This window comes from Hippopotamus amphibius, chromosome 10, assembly GCF_030028045.1.
Source record: "Hippopotamus amphibius kiboko isolate mHipAmp2 chromosome 10, mHipAmp2.hap2, whole genome shotgun sequence".
NCBI lineage: Eukaryota > Metazoa > Chordata > Mammalia > Artiodactyla > Hippopotamidae > Hippopotamus > Hippopotamus amphibius.
Window position 1 is genome coordinate 69,717,215 of NC_080195.1, and position 16,241 is coordinate 69,733,455.

Here is a 16,241-nt window from a genome sequence, read left to right on the forward strand (position 1 = left end):
CCTACGGTTTGGAGCATAATATTCTTGAGTTATTTGAAAATGAGATGCCGGTTTTTACAACAGTGGTTCTCAGTGTTCTACAAATGCATCTGTTTCTTTGGTTATTGTTTTCTATTTTGATATATTTAAATATGATTGAATTTCAGAATCGTGAACCTCTGATGCCATCTCCACAGTTTATCAAATCTTACTTCAGTTCTTTCACGGATGATATAATTTCTCAGCCAATGCTTAAAGGAGAGAAGTCTGATGAAGATAAAGACAAAGAAGGGGAGGCTTTAGAAGTGAAAGAAAAGTGAGTGTGTCTCGAGTATAATATCTGCTTAATGTTTTTTGGGGAGGGAGTGGTTGTGGGGGTTTTTTGCTGCCCTAGAGGGACAGTGGGATTCTGAGTCATCTCCAAAAATATCTATTTATAGATAGATATAAATATAATAAAATTATAATATATAATATTATAATAATAAAAATACTTCTCACACATGTCTATTACACCCTGAGTTACGTCTCTAGTGACTCAAGGTTTTACTGCCAGGAGCCTGCCCTGCTTTTATGGTCTTATATCATATTCTCAGAAGATCTCCCAGTGAGTCAAGTAGTTGATCATATTTGAATAAGGGCACTAACTTAAAAAATGATTGTGTAACTCAATATCCAGATGTTTTAGTGCAAGAAAGATTATAAATTAATTTTTTGGAGTGCCCAAAAGAGTGGACTTTCTTCATGGTGTTTTCTGCATGCCTAGGAAAATGCCATTCTTTGGGTTTGTGTTTCCTCCTATAAAGAGCTGAAACCAAAGTACAAGATGTTATGTTTACAGCTGGAGGTCAAGTGATATAATGTAATATCTAGCCTGCTTATCCATTTATATTTCTCAATACTTTTATTTTGCTGTTGAGGCTAGCTTTCTTCTCTAAGAGAAGGTACAACATTATTACCAACATGACATTTTCTAATGAGTCTGGAAGAAAAGGGAATACTATTACCATAGCAAAGCGTAATTTTGCTTCTATAGCATATTGGAAGGTTTAAGGAAAATGATTGATTTTGATTTGTATCTCCCAATTTTTCTACCATTATTGTCCACCTTTTAAGAGCGGATACTATACATAATTGTGTCAAGATGTTCAAATTTGAGTTAGTTGATAAGCAATCTCTTTGAGAAAATTGTAGATGGGAAGTAAACGTTTAAGGTGATGCCAATAATTGCCTCTTCTGATTAGGAAATAGTCCTTATCCCAGAAAAACTACAATGAATGATACCATTATTCTAAAAGCTCTATTGAGAGGTGGCAGCACATAGCTGTCTCTCACCAGAACGCTAATTGGAATTGGTCCTAAGTTTTCAAATTCTGTTTTACTCTGAGCCTTAGCATCATCATTTTTTGAATAGGGAAACAATAATTACCTTTGAGGCTTATTGTGAGGTTTAGCCGTCATGTTTGTAAGCATCTAGCACTTAGGTTCTCAATAAATAGGAACCGTTATTACTTCCAATCTGATTTAATAATTATTTTGTCTTAACCTGGTGACCTGAGGAAACTAGAGTGCAGGGACTATTAGAATGTAATTATAGGAAAAGTTAGCACAGAGTTTGTAAGATTTTCACTGACATAACTTTTAAGTCACTTGCCAGTTTTCTCTATTCAGAATATGTAGCAAATGAAATTTTAAAATGTAATTTACAGTGCCTTATATTTTTAAGACCCCTTAAAGGACATCTAGTGTAAATTCCTTTTCAGTTCAAAAAATCCCTTTTACAAACCTTCTCAATAAAAGTTATCATCTTAGAAAAGTGATGATATTGTGGTCACTGCTTTTTAAAAAGTAGGGAAAGCTGTTTTCTTTAAGTCCTGTTTGATGGAAGAGTCTACTTCTTTGATATTTCCACCTATTCATTCAAGGTCTGTTCTTTTTGGTGAAGCAGCATAACTTCTGGATGAGAGCCTTTTATCAATAGATATTTCTCTGCCTCCAGTTCTTGCTCCTTTCCAGTCCATTTTCCCCAACACAGCCAGAGTGATCTTTACAAAATACAACTCAGGTCACACCTCTTCCCTTGGGTTCTGTGACCCTAAACTCACTTGATTATTTTCTATTTCTCTGTTCATTCTGTTAGTCATAAAATAACTGTTGAGTGCCATCAATATGCCACAGATAAGGTGAATAAGACAGGATGCTTTCCTATGTTGCAGATCGTTCTGTCATTAGCTTATCTTTTCATATGTCTAAATGTTGAAGCCTGGGCAATAACTCTAGGTTTCTGCCATTTTCTCTGCTGTTTCCTTTTTTAAAACTCTCTCTCTCCAAGGCAGCAAGAAAATTCTGGTCTGGGACTTCCCTGGCCATCCAGTGGTTAAGACTCCGAGCTTCCACTGCAGGGGTCATGGGTTTGATCCCTGGTTGGGGAACTAAAATCCCAGATGCTGCACAGTGCGGCCAAAATGGGGGGGGGGGGGGGGCGGGGGGGCGGGGAGAAGGAGAGTAATAAATGCCTATCTTATAAGAAAAGAAAGAGTAAGAAAGAAAATAAAATCCTGGTCTGCATCAAAAATCCTAATCTGTTACCTCCACTGCCACCCACCAGCCCCCCACCCCTGCCCTACTCCAGTCCCACACTGGCTGGTTAACTTGTTAAGGGAAAAAGGACAATTATTTAACTCAGGTATACTAAATGTGGCAAGCTTTTAACATTTGTTCCTTTCTTAGTAATTTTTTATCTCATTTTATTAATAATAAAATTAATAATTTCCTATGCTCATTTTATTTTCAGTTCTGGATATTTAAAGGCCAAACAGTATATGGAAGAAGAAAACTATGATAAAATCATAAGTGAATGCTCAAAAGAAATAGATGCTCAAGGCAAATACATGGCAGAAGCATTATTACTACGAGCTACTTTCTACCTGCTTATTGGCAATGCCAACGCGGCCAAACCAGATTTAGATAAGGTCATCAGCTTGAAAGAAGCTAATGTGAAGGTACATCTAAAACTCTGTGTGTTTGCATGTGAAAAAATTAACAATAAATAAAAATGAGGCTTTTACATATGTTTTGCCAAATTTTTGGCATTTCAGTTGCCATTCTCCAGAAGATTATTTCCTGTTTTGGAAGGGACTACACCTAATGATGATTGAGTTGGTGCAGTGAAACTGAAACATAAATGTCAGTGATAGTTATCTTTAACTAGGAAAGGATTTTTTTTTTTCTCTATAGCATGTGGTAGCTTCAGCTTCTGCCTACTGTGTTGGACTATATTTAGGTGGGGTAAGGGTGATGTAGCAGTTCTGTAGGTAGTATTGTAAATAACATGCAGTATGTAGTACAAGGTTATAAAATGCATTTAATATATTCTGAAAGATTTTATTTACATGAGGAAAAAACAAGACCTAAAAATATATAGAAATATACCAAAACTTTTTGTAGTTGTATGGTTGGAACAGCTTTTCATTTTCTAAGTATTCTTTTGTGTATGTAGTTATTTTCATAATTGAGATTTGGTGAGGTGTCTGTTGAATTATATGAACCTTCTACTCAGTGTAACAAGAACAGAGGTTAGCCACCAAAGTAATGTAGCCCTTACTAGTTGGTTAACATCTCTTTTTCCTCATTGTGTTGAGTAAACTGGCTTTATTCACCTCCAAATGAATCATTCATGTATTTTATGGAAAATGAAAGTTGTTTTCAAGGCCTAAGTATTTGTTAGCAAATTATTTTAACTTCTTCTAAACAAAAGTAATTTAAACTAAGTATTTGTTAATAAAAGTCCTTTTCAAAATGAGATTTTCAAGTTGAAGATACCCTAGTAATAATTATCTTTAATTTTATTTCCTGCTGATTACAAATATGTTCTCTTATGCCTTTTTGTTATCATTGTGGGGGCATTTTTGTTTTATTGAGGAAGACATTTGTATGTACTTATTACACCTTGAAAAAAATTTTGGAGAAGAATCCTGTTTCTTATTTCATGATAATGATTTTTTTTTAATTTTTATTTTTGGCTGTGTCACGTCTTCACTGTGGCATGTGGGCTCTTTGCTGTGGCGCGTGGGCTTCTCTCAAGTTGTGGTCACAGGCTTAGTTGCCCCACCGAGCCCGCATCCCCTGCATTGCAGGATGGATTCTTTATCACTAGACCATCAGGGAAATCCCCTAATCATGATTTTTTTGTTTTAATGGCAGGTAGTAATGATGCCTGTCACGTGCCAATGTACAAAAATGAGCTCAAAATGGGTCAGAAACCTGAATCTAAGAGCCAAAACTAGGGACTTCCCTGGTATCTATACAATGGAGTATTATTCAGCCATTAAAAAAGAATGAAATACTGTTACACGTTACAACATAGATGAACCTTGAAAATATGCTACATGAAAGAAGTCAGACACAAAAAGACTGCATAATGTGTGATTCCATTTGTATGACATGTCTGGAATATACAAATCCATAGGAATAGAAAATAGACATGGTTTCCAGGGACTGAGAATTAGGGGGGGAAGTAGGGAGTGCCTGCTAATGTGTAAGAGGTTTCTTTTGAGAGTGGTGAAAACATTCTAGAATTAGATAGTGGTGACGTTTGCACAACTCTGAATATACTAAAAATGACTGGCTTATATGCTTTTAAAGCGTGAGCTTTATGGTATGTGAGTTACATCTCAATAAAACTGTTATTAAAAAAACTAGAGTAAAAAGTAGTAATGATGAATCTTTCCTCATTTGGGCTATATAGCTTCAAGCAAATGCTCTCATCAAAAGAGGCAGCATGTACATGCAGCAGCAGCAGCCTTTGCTGTCTACTCAGGACTTTAACATGGCTGCCGACATCGACCCTCAGAATGCAGATGTTTACCACCACCGAGGACAGGTAAATTAATTTCCTTAAAGAGTTCTGAGCTTTGAATCAAGGAATGTGATACCATTTTTGAGACTGTGTTAAAGTTTTCTTAAATCACTTCTGATAGGTGTGAACAGAGTATCAGAGTGGTTTACAGTTTGGGTTGGCATTTAGTCCCATCTTGAACATTTGTCGTGATATTTACTTGTAAGAAAAGAGAAGAGAAAGGCTACAAATGTTGGCTTGCCAGTTCAAGTTTGTTTTTCAGGTGTTTCTGCTTCATAGGTTTTCAACAAGTAAAACATTAAAAACATGTAGTGACAAATTAAAAAAAAAAAAAAACGTGGTGAGCATTTTGAGTTAATATTAGAATCAGTAGAATGATTTTTGTGGGCTTCTTGCTGTCAGGAAATATTAGCCTGAACCACCCAGACAGTATCCCAAAAAATCTCTTCTGAATAGAGTTTTATAACATGCGTATTTGTTTTTTAGTAAAAATATGTAGTGAAGGAAACAGTTCCCAATTTCAGCCTCATCAGGAAAAAACATGGCTTTATAAATTCGCTTGTGTGACGTGGCTTCTTGGAATCCATTAGAGTGGAAAGTATGGGTTAATACATATAATAACAGAAAAGTTTGAGTTCTTTCTAATGGAGAATTTTACCTAATATTTCTGTCTGAAGAGTCTTAAGTGTTGAGATAACCTTAAAATTCTTGATATTTTGATCCTTATTCGTAGTATCTTAAGATTAATTTGAAATGTAATTATCTAATGTCTGATCTACTTTGAAGTTTGAAAGTAAAGAGATAACTTCATTTTCTATAAGAAAAATCACTTGAGTGATCAAAAATGGTAGGTTTCTAGTGCTTTTTTAAAAATTGGACACTAGTTTTAAGTTTTAGAATCTTTCCTTTAAAAGTACAAGACTTTCTCATGCAGTTTCTAGAAAGTAATTCTGCACTGAATAATTTCATGCTTACCATTATGCTGAGCTGTACTAAGAGACACCATACATACTTAACTAGTGTAGTTGTTATTTTGAACTGCGTTTATTTATGTACTTTTTTTTTCCCTTAGCTGAAAATACTGCTTGATCAAGTTGAAGAAGCAGTAGCAGATTTTGATGAATGTATTAGATTAAGACCTGAGTCTGCTCTGGCACAAGCTCAGAAATGTTTTGCATTGGTAGGTTCTACTTTCTTTTGTATTTCCCTAAACATCAATATTTCCCATTGTTAACAAAAATGAGTACCTCATTGTCTACAAAATCATCTGTTTTTTCCCCAAAAGGATGACTAACAGGGAGAAAAACATGCCAGTTTAGGGAGATAGTAGTGTATATGCTACTAGAAGTACTGCTTCAGTATTTCTCTGGATGCTTTATTTGGTTCATCTTGATCGATGTTTGTACATGATTTTATGCCCCCCTAAATAGCACTCTTCTCCCTAATTCTCTATCATGAACCAGTACAAAGAATGAAAGCATTTCGAGGAAATATTCTGCAATCATAACACCATATAACTCATCTCTCATTTCGCCTTTGTAGAGCTATTAATATTCAGAAACACAGAGTTGAAAATCAGGTAAAATAAGGCCATTTCTAATGAAATGAGATACTTCCAGTTAGCCCCATACCCTGAGTCCTAAAAGAATTTTCCTTTTAAAGAAAGAAATCAGGTCACAAACACATTTATGTTATAGATTTAAAATGTTATCAGGTGAAGGAGCTTTATAATACTTTTAGTAAAGTGATAATAAATTATATTGAATTTAAAATTCCCCTAATAATGTGCAGAGTTAACCTCTTACAAGTTAGTCTTCTTCTAGAATACTGAACATCTTGAAATTGTTTAGTGACAATGAAGTCCTAATTGTACATAGGTTTTGGATCCCTGCTGTAGAGATATTTCTGTGGAACCCTTCTAGATACAGCAAATTATGTGGCAGCTTGCCTACTTTTCTGGAAATATTTATGTAATTTTGTGTGACTTTTATAACATGGTAATATTTCCTGAGTTTTTGAGTTCTTGATTTGACATGCCTGTTTTGATTTTTTACATAGTATCGCCAGGCATATACAGGAAACAATTCTTCACAAATCCAAGCAGCTATGAAAGGTTTTGAAGAAGTCATAAAGAAATTTCCAAGGTGTGCTGAAGGCTATGCATTATATGCCCAGGTAAATGTCATTTCATATTTTTTCAGTTGCCAGTCTGTTTTTGTTATTGTTGTTTTTTTCTAAATTTATTTATTTATTGGCTTCGTTGGGTCTTCATTGCAGTGCGCGGGCTTGTTGTAAAGTCTAGGCTCTAGACATGTGGGTTTCAGTAGTTGTGGCATGAGGGCTTAGTTGCTCCGAGGCACGTGGGATCTTCCCAGACCAGGGATCGAACCTGTGTCCCCTACATTGGCAGGTAGATTCTTAACCACTGCACCACCAGGGAAGTCCCAGTTGCCAGTTCTTTTTTAAAGAACTGCATTCATATACTGAATCCTAGTGTGAAAATCAAAAACCAGTGCTTCTCTTGTTGCAGCTTTTGTGGAAGCAGCTGGCTTTGTGCCTACTTTATTTCTCCTGGTCCCCAGGATGGTCTTGAATCACCTCAAGAGGGCTTCCTGTGTTATACAGTTTGAAAACCGTGGCCCTAAACTCATAACATGGGGAAGCTTAAATAGATATTTCCCTCATGTTTTCATTTGGATTGGATTTGAAGAATTTAATTACCTCAGGAAAATTTACGTATGCATTGGTGGGGAAAACATCCTTGGAAACTTTTCTTTCTGTTTGTTCACTGTGCTTTGAAATGGTTAGATAGTCTGTAACAGCTCATTTTAATCTCTCTGGTTTGTCTAAAATTCTTGAAGCTTTCTTTGGTTTAGGATTGGAGCTATGGAAAGTAGGATTTAAATTTGGATTATTTTCACTTTTTAATTATAGTTTGAAGTCTTGAAAACTTATTAATTTTAAATCACCCATTTAAATGATTAGCTTCATATAACCACAGTTAAGAGTTTTTCCTCTAAATGATCTCTGAATGACTGTTTCTTTTTTAGTTTTTAAGTTGAAAGCTGCTTTTGGTATCTCAAAAAGCAGCCATCTCAAAACTCTATATATTTTCTCTTATTCTTTTCATTCCAAAGAAATTTTGCTCCCCTCCCACCTTATGCTCCCAAACATCACAGAAATAGGAAGCATTTAAAAATGACCATCTACGGTAGACACCTACCTCCAGACATTCTTAAGGTTGATTGTTTTGTTTTTAATTTCCTTCATGCTGTCTTTAGTCAAGTTATAAGAAAAGTTCCACAGGGTAAAACTTTCTTTTTGAGGGTTCATTGAGAGGGACTATGAGAAGATTGATTTGTATTGGATCTATTCTGTAAAAGTCCTACACATCACTGCATTATTAGGGGTTGAAGTACTGAGGTATGATGTACAACCCAGGAATTCTTTTTTAATATATTCTTTTCTATTATGGTTTATCACAGGATATTGAATATAGTTCCTTGTGCTATACATTAGGACCTTGTATACATCCATTCTAAATGTAGTAATTTGCATCTGCCAGCTCAAAACTTCGAGTCCATCCTTCTCTCTCCCCCTCTCCCCCTTGGCAACCACAAATCTTTTCTATGAGTCTGTTTCTTTTTTGTAGATAGGTTCATTTGTGCCATATTTTAGATTCCACATATAAGTAATATCATACAGTATCTGTCTTTCTCTTTCTGACTTACTTCACTTAGTATGATAATCTCTAGTTGCATCCATGTTGCTGCAAATGGCATTATTTTGTTCTTTTTTATGGCTGAGTAGTGTTCATTGTATGTATGTACCACATCTTTATCCATTAATCTGTTAATGGACATTTAGGTTATTTCCATGTTTTGACTATTGTGAATAGTGCTGCTATGAACACAGGGGTGTATGTATCTTTTAGAATTATAGTTTTGTCTCATTATATTTCCAGGAGTGGGATTGCTGGATCATATGGTAATTCTATTTTTAGTTTTCTGAGGAACCTCCATACTGTTTTCCAGAGTGGCTGTACCAGCTTACATTCCCACCTGCAGTGTAGGAGGGTTCCTGTTTCTCCACACCCTCTCCAGTATTTGTTATTTGTAGACTTCTTAATGACCATTCTGACCGATGTGAGGTGGTATGTCATTTTAGTTTTGATTTTCATTTCTCTAGTTAATTAGTGATGGTGAGCATCTTTTCATGTACCTACTGGCCATCTGTATGTCTTCTTTGGAGATATGTCTGTTAAGGTCTTCTGCCCATTTTTCGATTAGGTTGTTTGGTTTTTGTTGTTGAGTTGTATTGTTTGTGTATTTTGGAGATTAAGCCCTTGTCTGTCACATCATTTGCAAATATTTACTCCCATTCCATAGGTTGTCTTTTCATTGTTGTTGGTTTTTTTGCTTGTTTTTTTGTTTTTTAATCGTTTCCATTGCTGTGCAAAAGCTTGTAAGTTTGATTAGGTCCCATTTGTTTCTTTTTGTTTTTATTCCTATTGCCTTGGGAGACTGATCTAAGAGACACTGATACGATTTATGTCAGAGAATGTTTTGCCTATGCTGTCTTCTAGAAGTTTTATGGTGTCATGTCGTATGTTGAAGTCTTTAAGCCATTTTGAGTTTATATTTGTGCATGGTGTGAGGGTGTGTTCTAACTTCACTGATTTACATGCAGCCGTCCAACTTTCCCAGCACCACTTGCTGAAGAGACTGTCTTTTTCCCATTTTATATTCTTGCCTCCTTTGTCGAATCTTAATTGACCGTAGGTGTGTGGGTTTACTTCTGCAACCCAGGAATTCTTTAACCTCAGTTTGGAATCTTACCTATTCAGTCTTTGTTCTTATAATTCCTAGACAGAATGACGATACTAAAAAAATGATACATTGGTTGCTGACTACATGCTGTATTAATCGTGAAAGCATGCACTATATAAAATTTTGTAGAATGTATAGAAGTTAAAATAGGACAAACACACATTATAATAGTGTGGCATTTATATTGAATAGGTACACTTGGGTTTAGGCCATATATTTAATTAGGAACAAGCCAGAAGGTGACAGGACCGTCCTCATCACTGAAATGAAATTCAGAAGGGCTTTTTTTGGTGCAAATATCCATAAGCAGCTAAAAGAGCAAAGGCCACTGGCTAGGGATGTGTGTATAAAAACAGATAATTGAACTTGGTGTACCCCCCAAAAAATAATAAATAAATAAAAATTTAATTAAAAAGAAAGAAACCAAATACTAGGAACAACTCTTTTGTAGAGGTTTCATAATTATACATTTCTCTCTCGTGTTACCTTCGGAATAGGTTTTGGCTTACTTGAGCATCATCGTATCAGCACTAACATTATTACAAGTCTGTTTGCACTAAAAGTGGCCATCTTTTGGTCCCTCTTCTGATCTTTGCTTCCGTATATATAGTAACTTTACTCACAGCTATATATTGACTTTTTTTCTTTGAACCCTGAAGCTTGAACTTGGGTGCCTAACTCTCAGGGTTATAGTTTGAGTGTGATCTGGTATCCACATAACCGAGCCTTCCATTTCTGCCATGGGATTTGTCATTAAAGAGTTGACTGTAGGACTTCCTAGGTGGCGCAGTGGTAAAGAATCTGCCTGCCAATGCAGGGGACACAGGTTCGAGCCCTGCCCTGGGAAGATTCCACATGCCACAGAGCAACTAAGCCCATGCGCCAAAAAAAAAAAAAAAATTGACTGTAGCTGCTTTTTTTCTTTCACCAGTCATTTTTAAGGACTAACATACCTACCTGAACTTATCCTTCCAAATGAGTATTATTTTTTATTTATTTATTTAAATTTATTTTTAAATTTATTTATTGGCTGCATTGGGTCTTTGTTGCTTTGCACGGGCTTTCTCTAGTTATGGCAAGCAGGAGCTACTCTTCATTGCGGTGTGCAGACTTCTCATTGCAGTGGCTTCTCTTGCTGCAGAGCACAGGCTCTAGGCACGCAGGCTTCAGTAATTGTGGCACGTGGGCTCAGTAGTTGTGGCACACAGGCTTAGTTGCTCTGCAGCATGTGGGATCCTCCTGCACCAGGGCTTGAACCCGTGTCCCCTGCATTGGCAGGCAGATTCTTAACCACTGTGCCACCAGAGAAGTCCGAGTATTGTTTTTAAAGTAATTCCCTTAGGATATATTATGATAAATTATTTATAAGTGACATGAGTGTACCTGTGAGAATGTGATATTAGAACTTGTACCAAGAGTGGGATTTTCTGTACTCTACAGTTTATCAGATCTTCTCCTATTGCATATTACTAACAACTTTACAAAAAGGGAGAACAGTTAAGATTTCGTATTTATAACGTTGTTATGTAAAAACCCCAGTAATTAAGATGTGACATTTTAAATAAGTTTAATCCCCAAAACAATAATTTGGTAATGAATGGTTAAATGAAGTAAATTTTAATAATTAACAGGCAATATACTTTTAACTGCATAGGGTGACAGTTACCTAAATTTAACTGAAGTATCTCTTCACATAGGCATTAACAGATCAACAACAGTTTGGTAAAGCTGATGAAATGTATGATAAATGTATTAATTTGGAACCAGATAATGCCACAACGTATGTTCATAAAGGGTATGTATTTTTGTGGGTCTGTTTGTTCCAGTAAGAAACTAAATTTCTTGCATAGTAATAAGATGGATTTCTTTTGGTCACTGAGCAAGGGGACTGTGGTAGAGAGTATCAGTGAGTTAACTGAAAAATTTCTTAATGCTGTGGATGCCTCACTTACTTTTTTTGTTTTACTTATGTTTCATTATTATATAATAATTAACAAATGTGCTACTTTCATTCTAGCTTAAGGATTTCAGTTCTGAACATCCTGTCAAGTGTTACTTGTATCAAAATAGGAAACATGTAAAATAAGTTTTTCCTGTCCTAGTGTACTTGAATTATCATTTTAAAACTTCACTTAAATTATACAAAGTAAAGCATTAAGCTCTGCACGGTAAGTTAATAATAGAGCCTAGACTGTTGGACACTCTTTTCATAGTAAGGAATTAAACTACAAAACCACTACAAATTGAGGGGAAAAAAACAGTTTGATGCTGGTTCTATACTGTTTTAGATTTTGTTTTTCCTTATAAATTAAATTATAAATTCATTGAGAGCAGAATTGATACCTGGCCATGGTCACATCTGACTCCTGTTTTGCATTTTCAGTTTACTTCAGCTTCAGTGGAAGCAAGATCTGGATAGAGGTTTGGAGCTTATCAGCAAGGCTATTGAAATTGACAATAAATGTGATTTTGCATATGAAACCATGGGAACTATTGAAGTACAAAGGTAACTTCTAGAATCTGTCCTCAGCAAAGTTAGGGCATCTCCATAGATATTTATCTTTTCATTCTTGTCATTATAGATAGGCTATTGTCAATATTCATTAAATTTTTAAGTCTTAATGTGTTGTGCCTTTTGAGGCAAGAGTCACTCAAAACTACAGTTTTGATTTGCCTTGTTTCATTATTTTTTTTCAATTTAAAAGTCACACTTATAAAAGTTGTTTAAGTCAAGCATATGCATTAGAAAGGGAAACTTGATCTTTCTCTAATACCTATTGTGTGTTTTTTCCTCCTTTCACCTGTATTATTTCTGTTAGAGGGGAAAAAACGTCTGCAGTGTACTTAGGCTGTGCAGTGTAGCATAAGGATTGGCAGCCACTTTGCCCGAAAACCTAAATCCTGCTACAGCCAAGTGGCTGGGCACATTGCACGATCACCTCTGAGCCCCTGAGTTTTCTTTAAAATCAGGGTGTTGGATAAGATTCTTTGCAGTTCTTTCTCATAACTTCTTGTTTTCTGTAAATGTTTATCCAGAGTTGCACTTGAGATCCACCATTAACAGGTGACAACTGTTTAAGCCATAGAATTTAGTGTAGTATACCATCTTGATACTGGCATCTAGCCCAGGGATTGAACTTTAGGTGCTCTCCAAATATTATTTCAATTGATTTTTACCCCAGTCTTTATAAAGGTTGAGATTATATATATGATCCTCAATTTAACTGCAGAGTGTAGATACTGATTGTACTTAGAGTCTAACTGGCATATTTATAGCGGGGACTTAATACAGTATTTATTGTAAGATTACATGCATGTATGCATATATATATATAGCCATGCTAGTTACTGTAAAACACGTCTTGGTTCTTAGCAAGCATATAAAGCCTAATCACAGGCTGTAAGAGGTAAATTATATATTTTTTGACCAAGTATATTCATCCATTTATTCAAAAAACAGATACTAGTTAGCAAGCATTGTACTAGGTTCTGGGAATTGAAAGGTGTCCATTAATGATCTAGTAAGACTGTGGTGTAAACAAGTATCAATATATATTCATCTGACTGTGCACAGAATGACAATAGAATTATGGGAACACTGGGAAGGGAGCAGCCAATTCCTCAAGCGAGGGAAGGGGAAAATATTTTTCATGAGAATATTGTATTTGAACTGGGCCTTAAGTGAGGATTTGACTAGAATCAGGCAGAGAAGCAATAAATAATCTGAGCATTGTGAGCTTGCGAGAACTCAGGGAGACCCTGTGTGACAGGGGTAGAGGTGTGGGGGGTAGGGATATGCTGGTAGGGCTCACACAGATATGTGAAGGTAAGGCCCCTGAATTACCTTGGTGTGCTCTGAGGCTATGTCACTGCTTTCTAAAGGAGCCTCATGATGGAACAGAAACAAGCATTAGGAACAGAAATGATTATGATTTTAAATAAATCATTTAATATCTCTGGTCTCATTGTTCTTATCTGTAAACCAAGACCACAAGTAGCACAATATAAGCACATAGTATTTGTAACAGTAGCTAACATTCATTGAGTGTGTTCTGTGTGGTAGGCATTATTTTGTTATAAAGAAGCATTTTATTAGTATTATAGGTGAAACCTAAAGGTCAGGCTCCATGTAGCTTCACTTATAAACTTCATTGCATTCTGTGAAATGCTTGTTGAATCTGTTTAAAATTTTTGTTCTTTTAGAGGAAACATGGAGAAAGCCATTGACATGTTCAACAAAGCTATTAACCTGGCCAAATCAGAAATGGAGATGGCTCACCTGTACTCACTCTGTGATGCTGCCCATGCCCAGACAGAAGTTGCAAAGAAATATGGATTAAAACCACCAACATTATAAAATATGGGAGAAGGAAAATGACCCTTTTTAGAAGTTTCCCCCCTCTTCAACTGAACCCTAAAGACACTGTCGTGAACGGTGTTGAATGGTGGAACTTAGTATTTCTGTTTGTGCTGTTGTCATTCGTTACGTGTGTTTCATGTTTAGGTGTTGTGGGACTGGCTGTTGAAGAAAGTTTGCAGTGTTGCAGCTTTTATCCCCTGTGCAACAAAAGCTTAGAACCTGTTTAAAGGGATATTAAAATAAAGTTGCAAAGAGTACAAATGATAATTGGCCATGCAAATAAAAACTTCGATTTGTTGCTTTGACTTTTTTTTTTTTTTTGAGTGGGGTGGGAAGGTGACTATGTCCTGGATGATTTTGTCTGTGTGTGTGTGCGTGTGTGTGTGTGTGTGTGTGTATATTCTACAGTTTTACAGCATGTTGGTTTTTAAATTAACATAGTAAGTGCTGTAAAATAGGATTCTTTTAGATTTGATTAAACTCTTTTAGTTTTTTTTTTAAGGAAACAAAGCTTAAGTGGGGATTTTGTTTTTACGACAGCACAATAGAGACCCTTTAAACCACTGTCAGCATACACAATGTCTCGGATTCTGCAGGACATTAGTTGCAGTGGCAACGCTTGAACTTCGACCCCTTTCAATTCTAATGGATAATGTACATCGTTTTCATATAGTAAATTATGCAGAAGCAAGATTTCTAATTGATATATGTGCTAGAAGACAGTATTAATGGGAGAGTGGACCAGGCAAGAGGTAAGATGAAATGGAAATATGTTTATAATTGCCCTTAGCTATTTTCTACGGTAGGTACTATTTAATAGTGTACTTCTTAAAGAAAATGCAAAAAAAAAGAAAATGCAGGTTGGTTGTGTATATAAAGACAAAGTAACTGTGATAAGTAGTTAGCTTAAAATGTCTAGTGAAGAAAATGTGGCTAACGGTTCAAAAAGGAAGAAAGTCTCAGATTCAGAAGCATAGCATTTACTGAAGTGACAAGTTGAATGCTTCTTAACTATGGCTACATGTACTTAACGGGATTTTGAGCCAATATTTTCAAAGATGCTAAGGACGTGTGGCGTGCATTTTAGTTTTGAACTAACCTTGGTGTCTAAGGCCTGGCTGACTGCCTGTGTCCAGGTCTGCACTAGGGCTACTGACAGCAGATTTTTGTTTTGTTTTTTTATTTTACTGTTACCTCACCCTCTTACTTAGAAATCACTGTTTTTTCCAGTTGTCACTTTTATAGGTCATCCTTTTGTTTACATGCTGGATATTTCTGGTGGGGGCAGAGGTATTCTTAAAGAGTCTCTTATTTTGAGATATTCAAGGTGGGGAGAGGTTTACTTAAGTCTGAGTATAATAAAAGAGCAAGCCTTCAGTTGTACTTTTCTGGAAATGGAATCTAATTAGAGTTTACATTGTTGGGAGTAAATGAGCATTTTAACCTCTCTTTAAAAGGGTGCTTTATCCTATTGAAACCAAAAAGATTTTGTCAAAAATGATATCTTTTTAGAAGTTACTAGAAATGACTCCTAAAGACAGGGTCTGGAAAATAGGGGGCAATAATCGGTGGGGGTAGTTAACATAATTTAAGCTGGTTTGGATAATGGAAAGTTTGAGAGCTCTGCATTTTAGTTTTTAAATTATGCACCTACTACAATAAGCCCGGAATACAGAAATGTTCTACAGTTCTGAATAACCTCTGACTTTAAAAAGAAGTTTTTATTTGCATGGCTGTATTTACATAACACTGATGTTTTCCTCTCTCTTCTCCCTTCCTACCCCTTGGGGTTCGGTAGAAAACACACAAAGGAAACTGAAGCATGTACCATTCAGTACTATCATTCCAAATCCTCATGGACTATTGCCTGTTCTTAAAAATATTTGAAACTGCACTGAAAGCTGCATCTGTCTGTATCTTTTCTTTTGTAAATGACCTCACATGTAAATTCACCAAATAAATATTACATTAAAGCTTTTCAATCTATTCTTTAAGTAGAAAGACAGGTGGTTTATTCATTCACCATAGTATTGGGTAAATTCATAATCATTCTCTTGTGGGCTCAAACTTTGAAAATAGGGACATACTGGACACGTTAGTATATGAAGCACAATAAGTTTTGGGTATTAAAGATGGAGTTTCCCGTCCTTCCTCCTGGTGAAACAGCTCTTAGAACAGGTAGTAGAGCCAACTTACTGTATTCCTACCTATACCT

The 16,241-nt window shown here is 35.7% G+C and overlaps 1 protein-coding gene across 2 annotated transcripts in view; it reads left to right on the top strand.

Moving 5' to 3' along the window:
• The window catches only part of TOMM70 (translocase of outer mitochondrial membrane 70), a 36,847-nt gene extending 20,848 nt beyond the window's left edge, over positions 1–15,999 (top strand). The window contains exons 5-13 of one of the 2 annotated variants that reach the window (XR_009047714.1): positions 147–295; positions 2,774–2,981; positions 4,727–4,861; positions 5,910–6,017; positions 6,896–7,012; positions 11,364–11,461; positions 12,050–12,172; positions 13,870–14,778; positions 15,825–15,999. Coding sequence is in view for 1 of the 2 variants with exons in the window: in XM_057696976.1 (XP_057552959.1) it covers positions 147–295; positions 2,774–2,981; positions 4,727–4,861; positions 5,910–6,017; positions 6,896–7,012; positions 11,364–11,461; positions 12,050–12,172; positions 13,870–14,023 (1,092 nt within the window). In the remaining variant the exon portion in view is untranslated. Of the gene's footprint in view, positions 1–146; positions 296–2,773; positions 2,982–4,726; positions 4,862–5,909; positions 6,018–6,895; positions 7,013–11,363; positions 11,462–12,049; positions 12,173–13,869 lie in introns of both variants that reach the window. The other variant, XM_057696976.1, reaches the window with a different exon arrangement.
• The last annotated feature ends 242 nt before the right edge of the window (positions 16,000–16,241 follow it).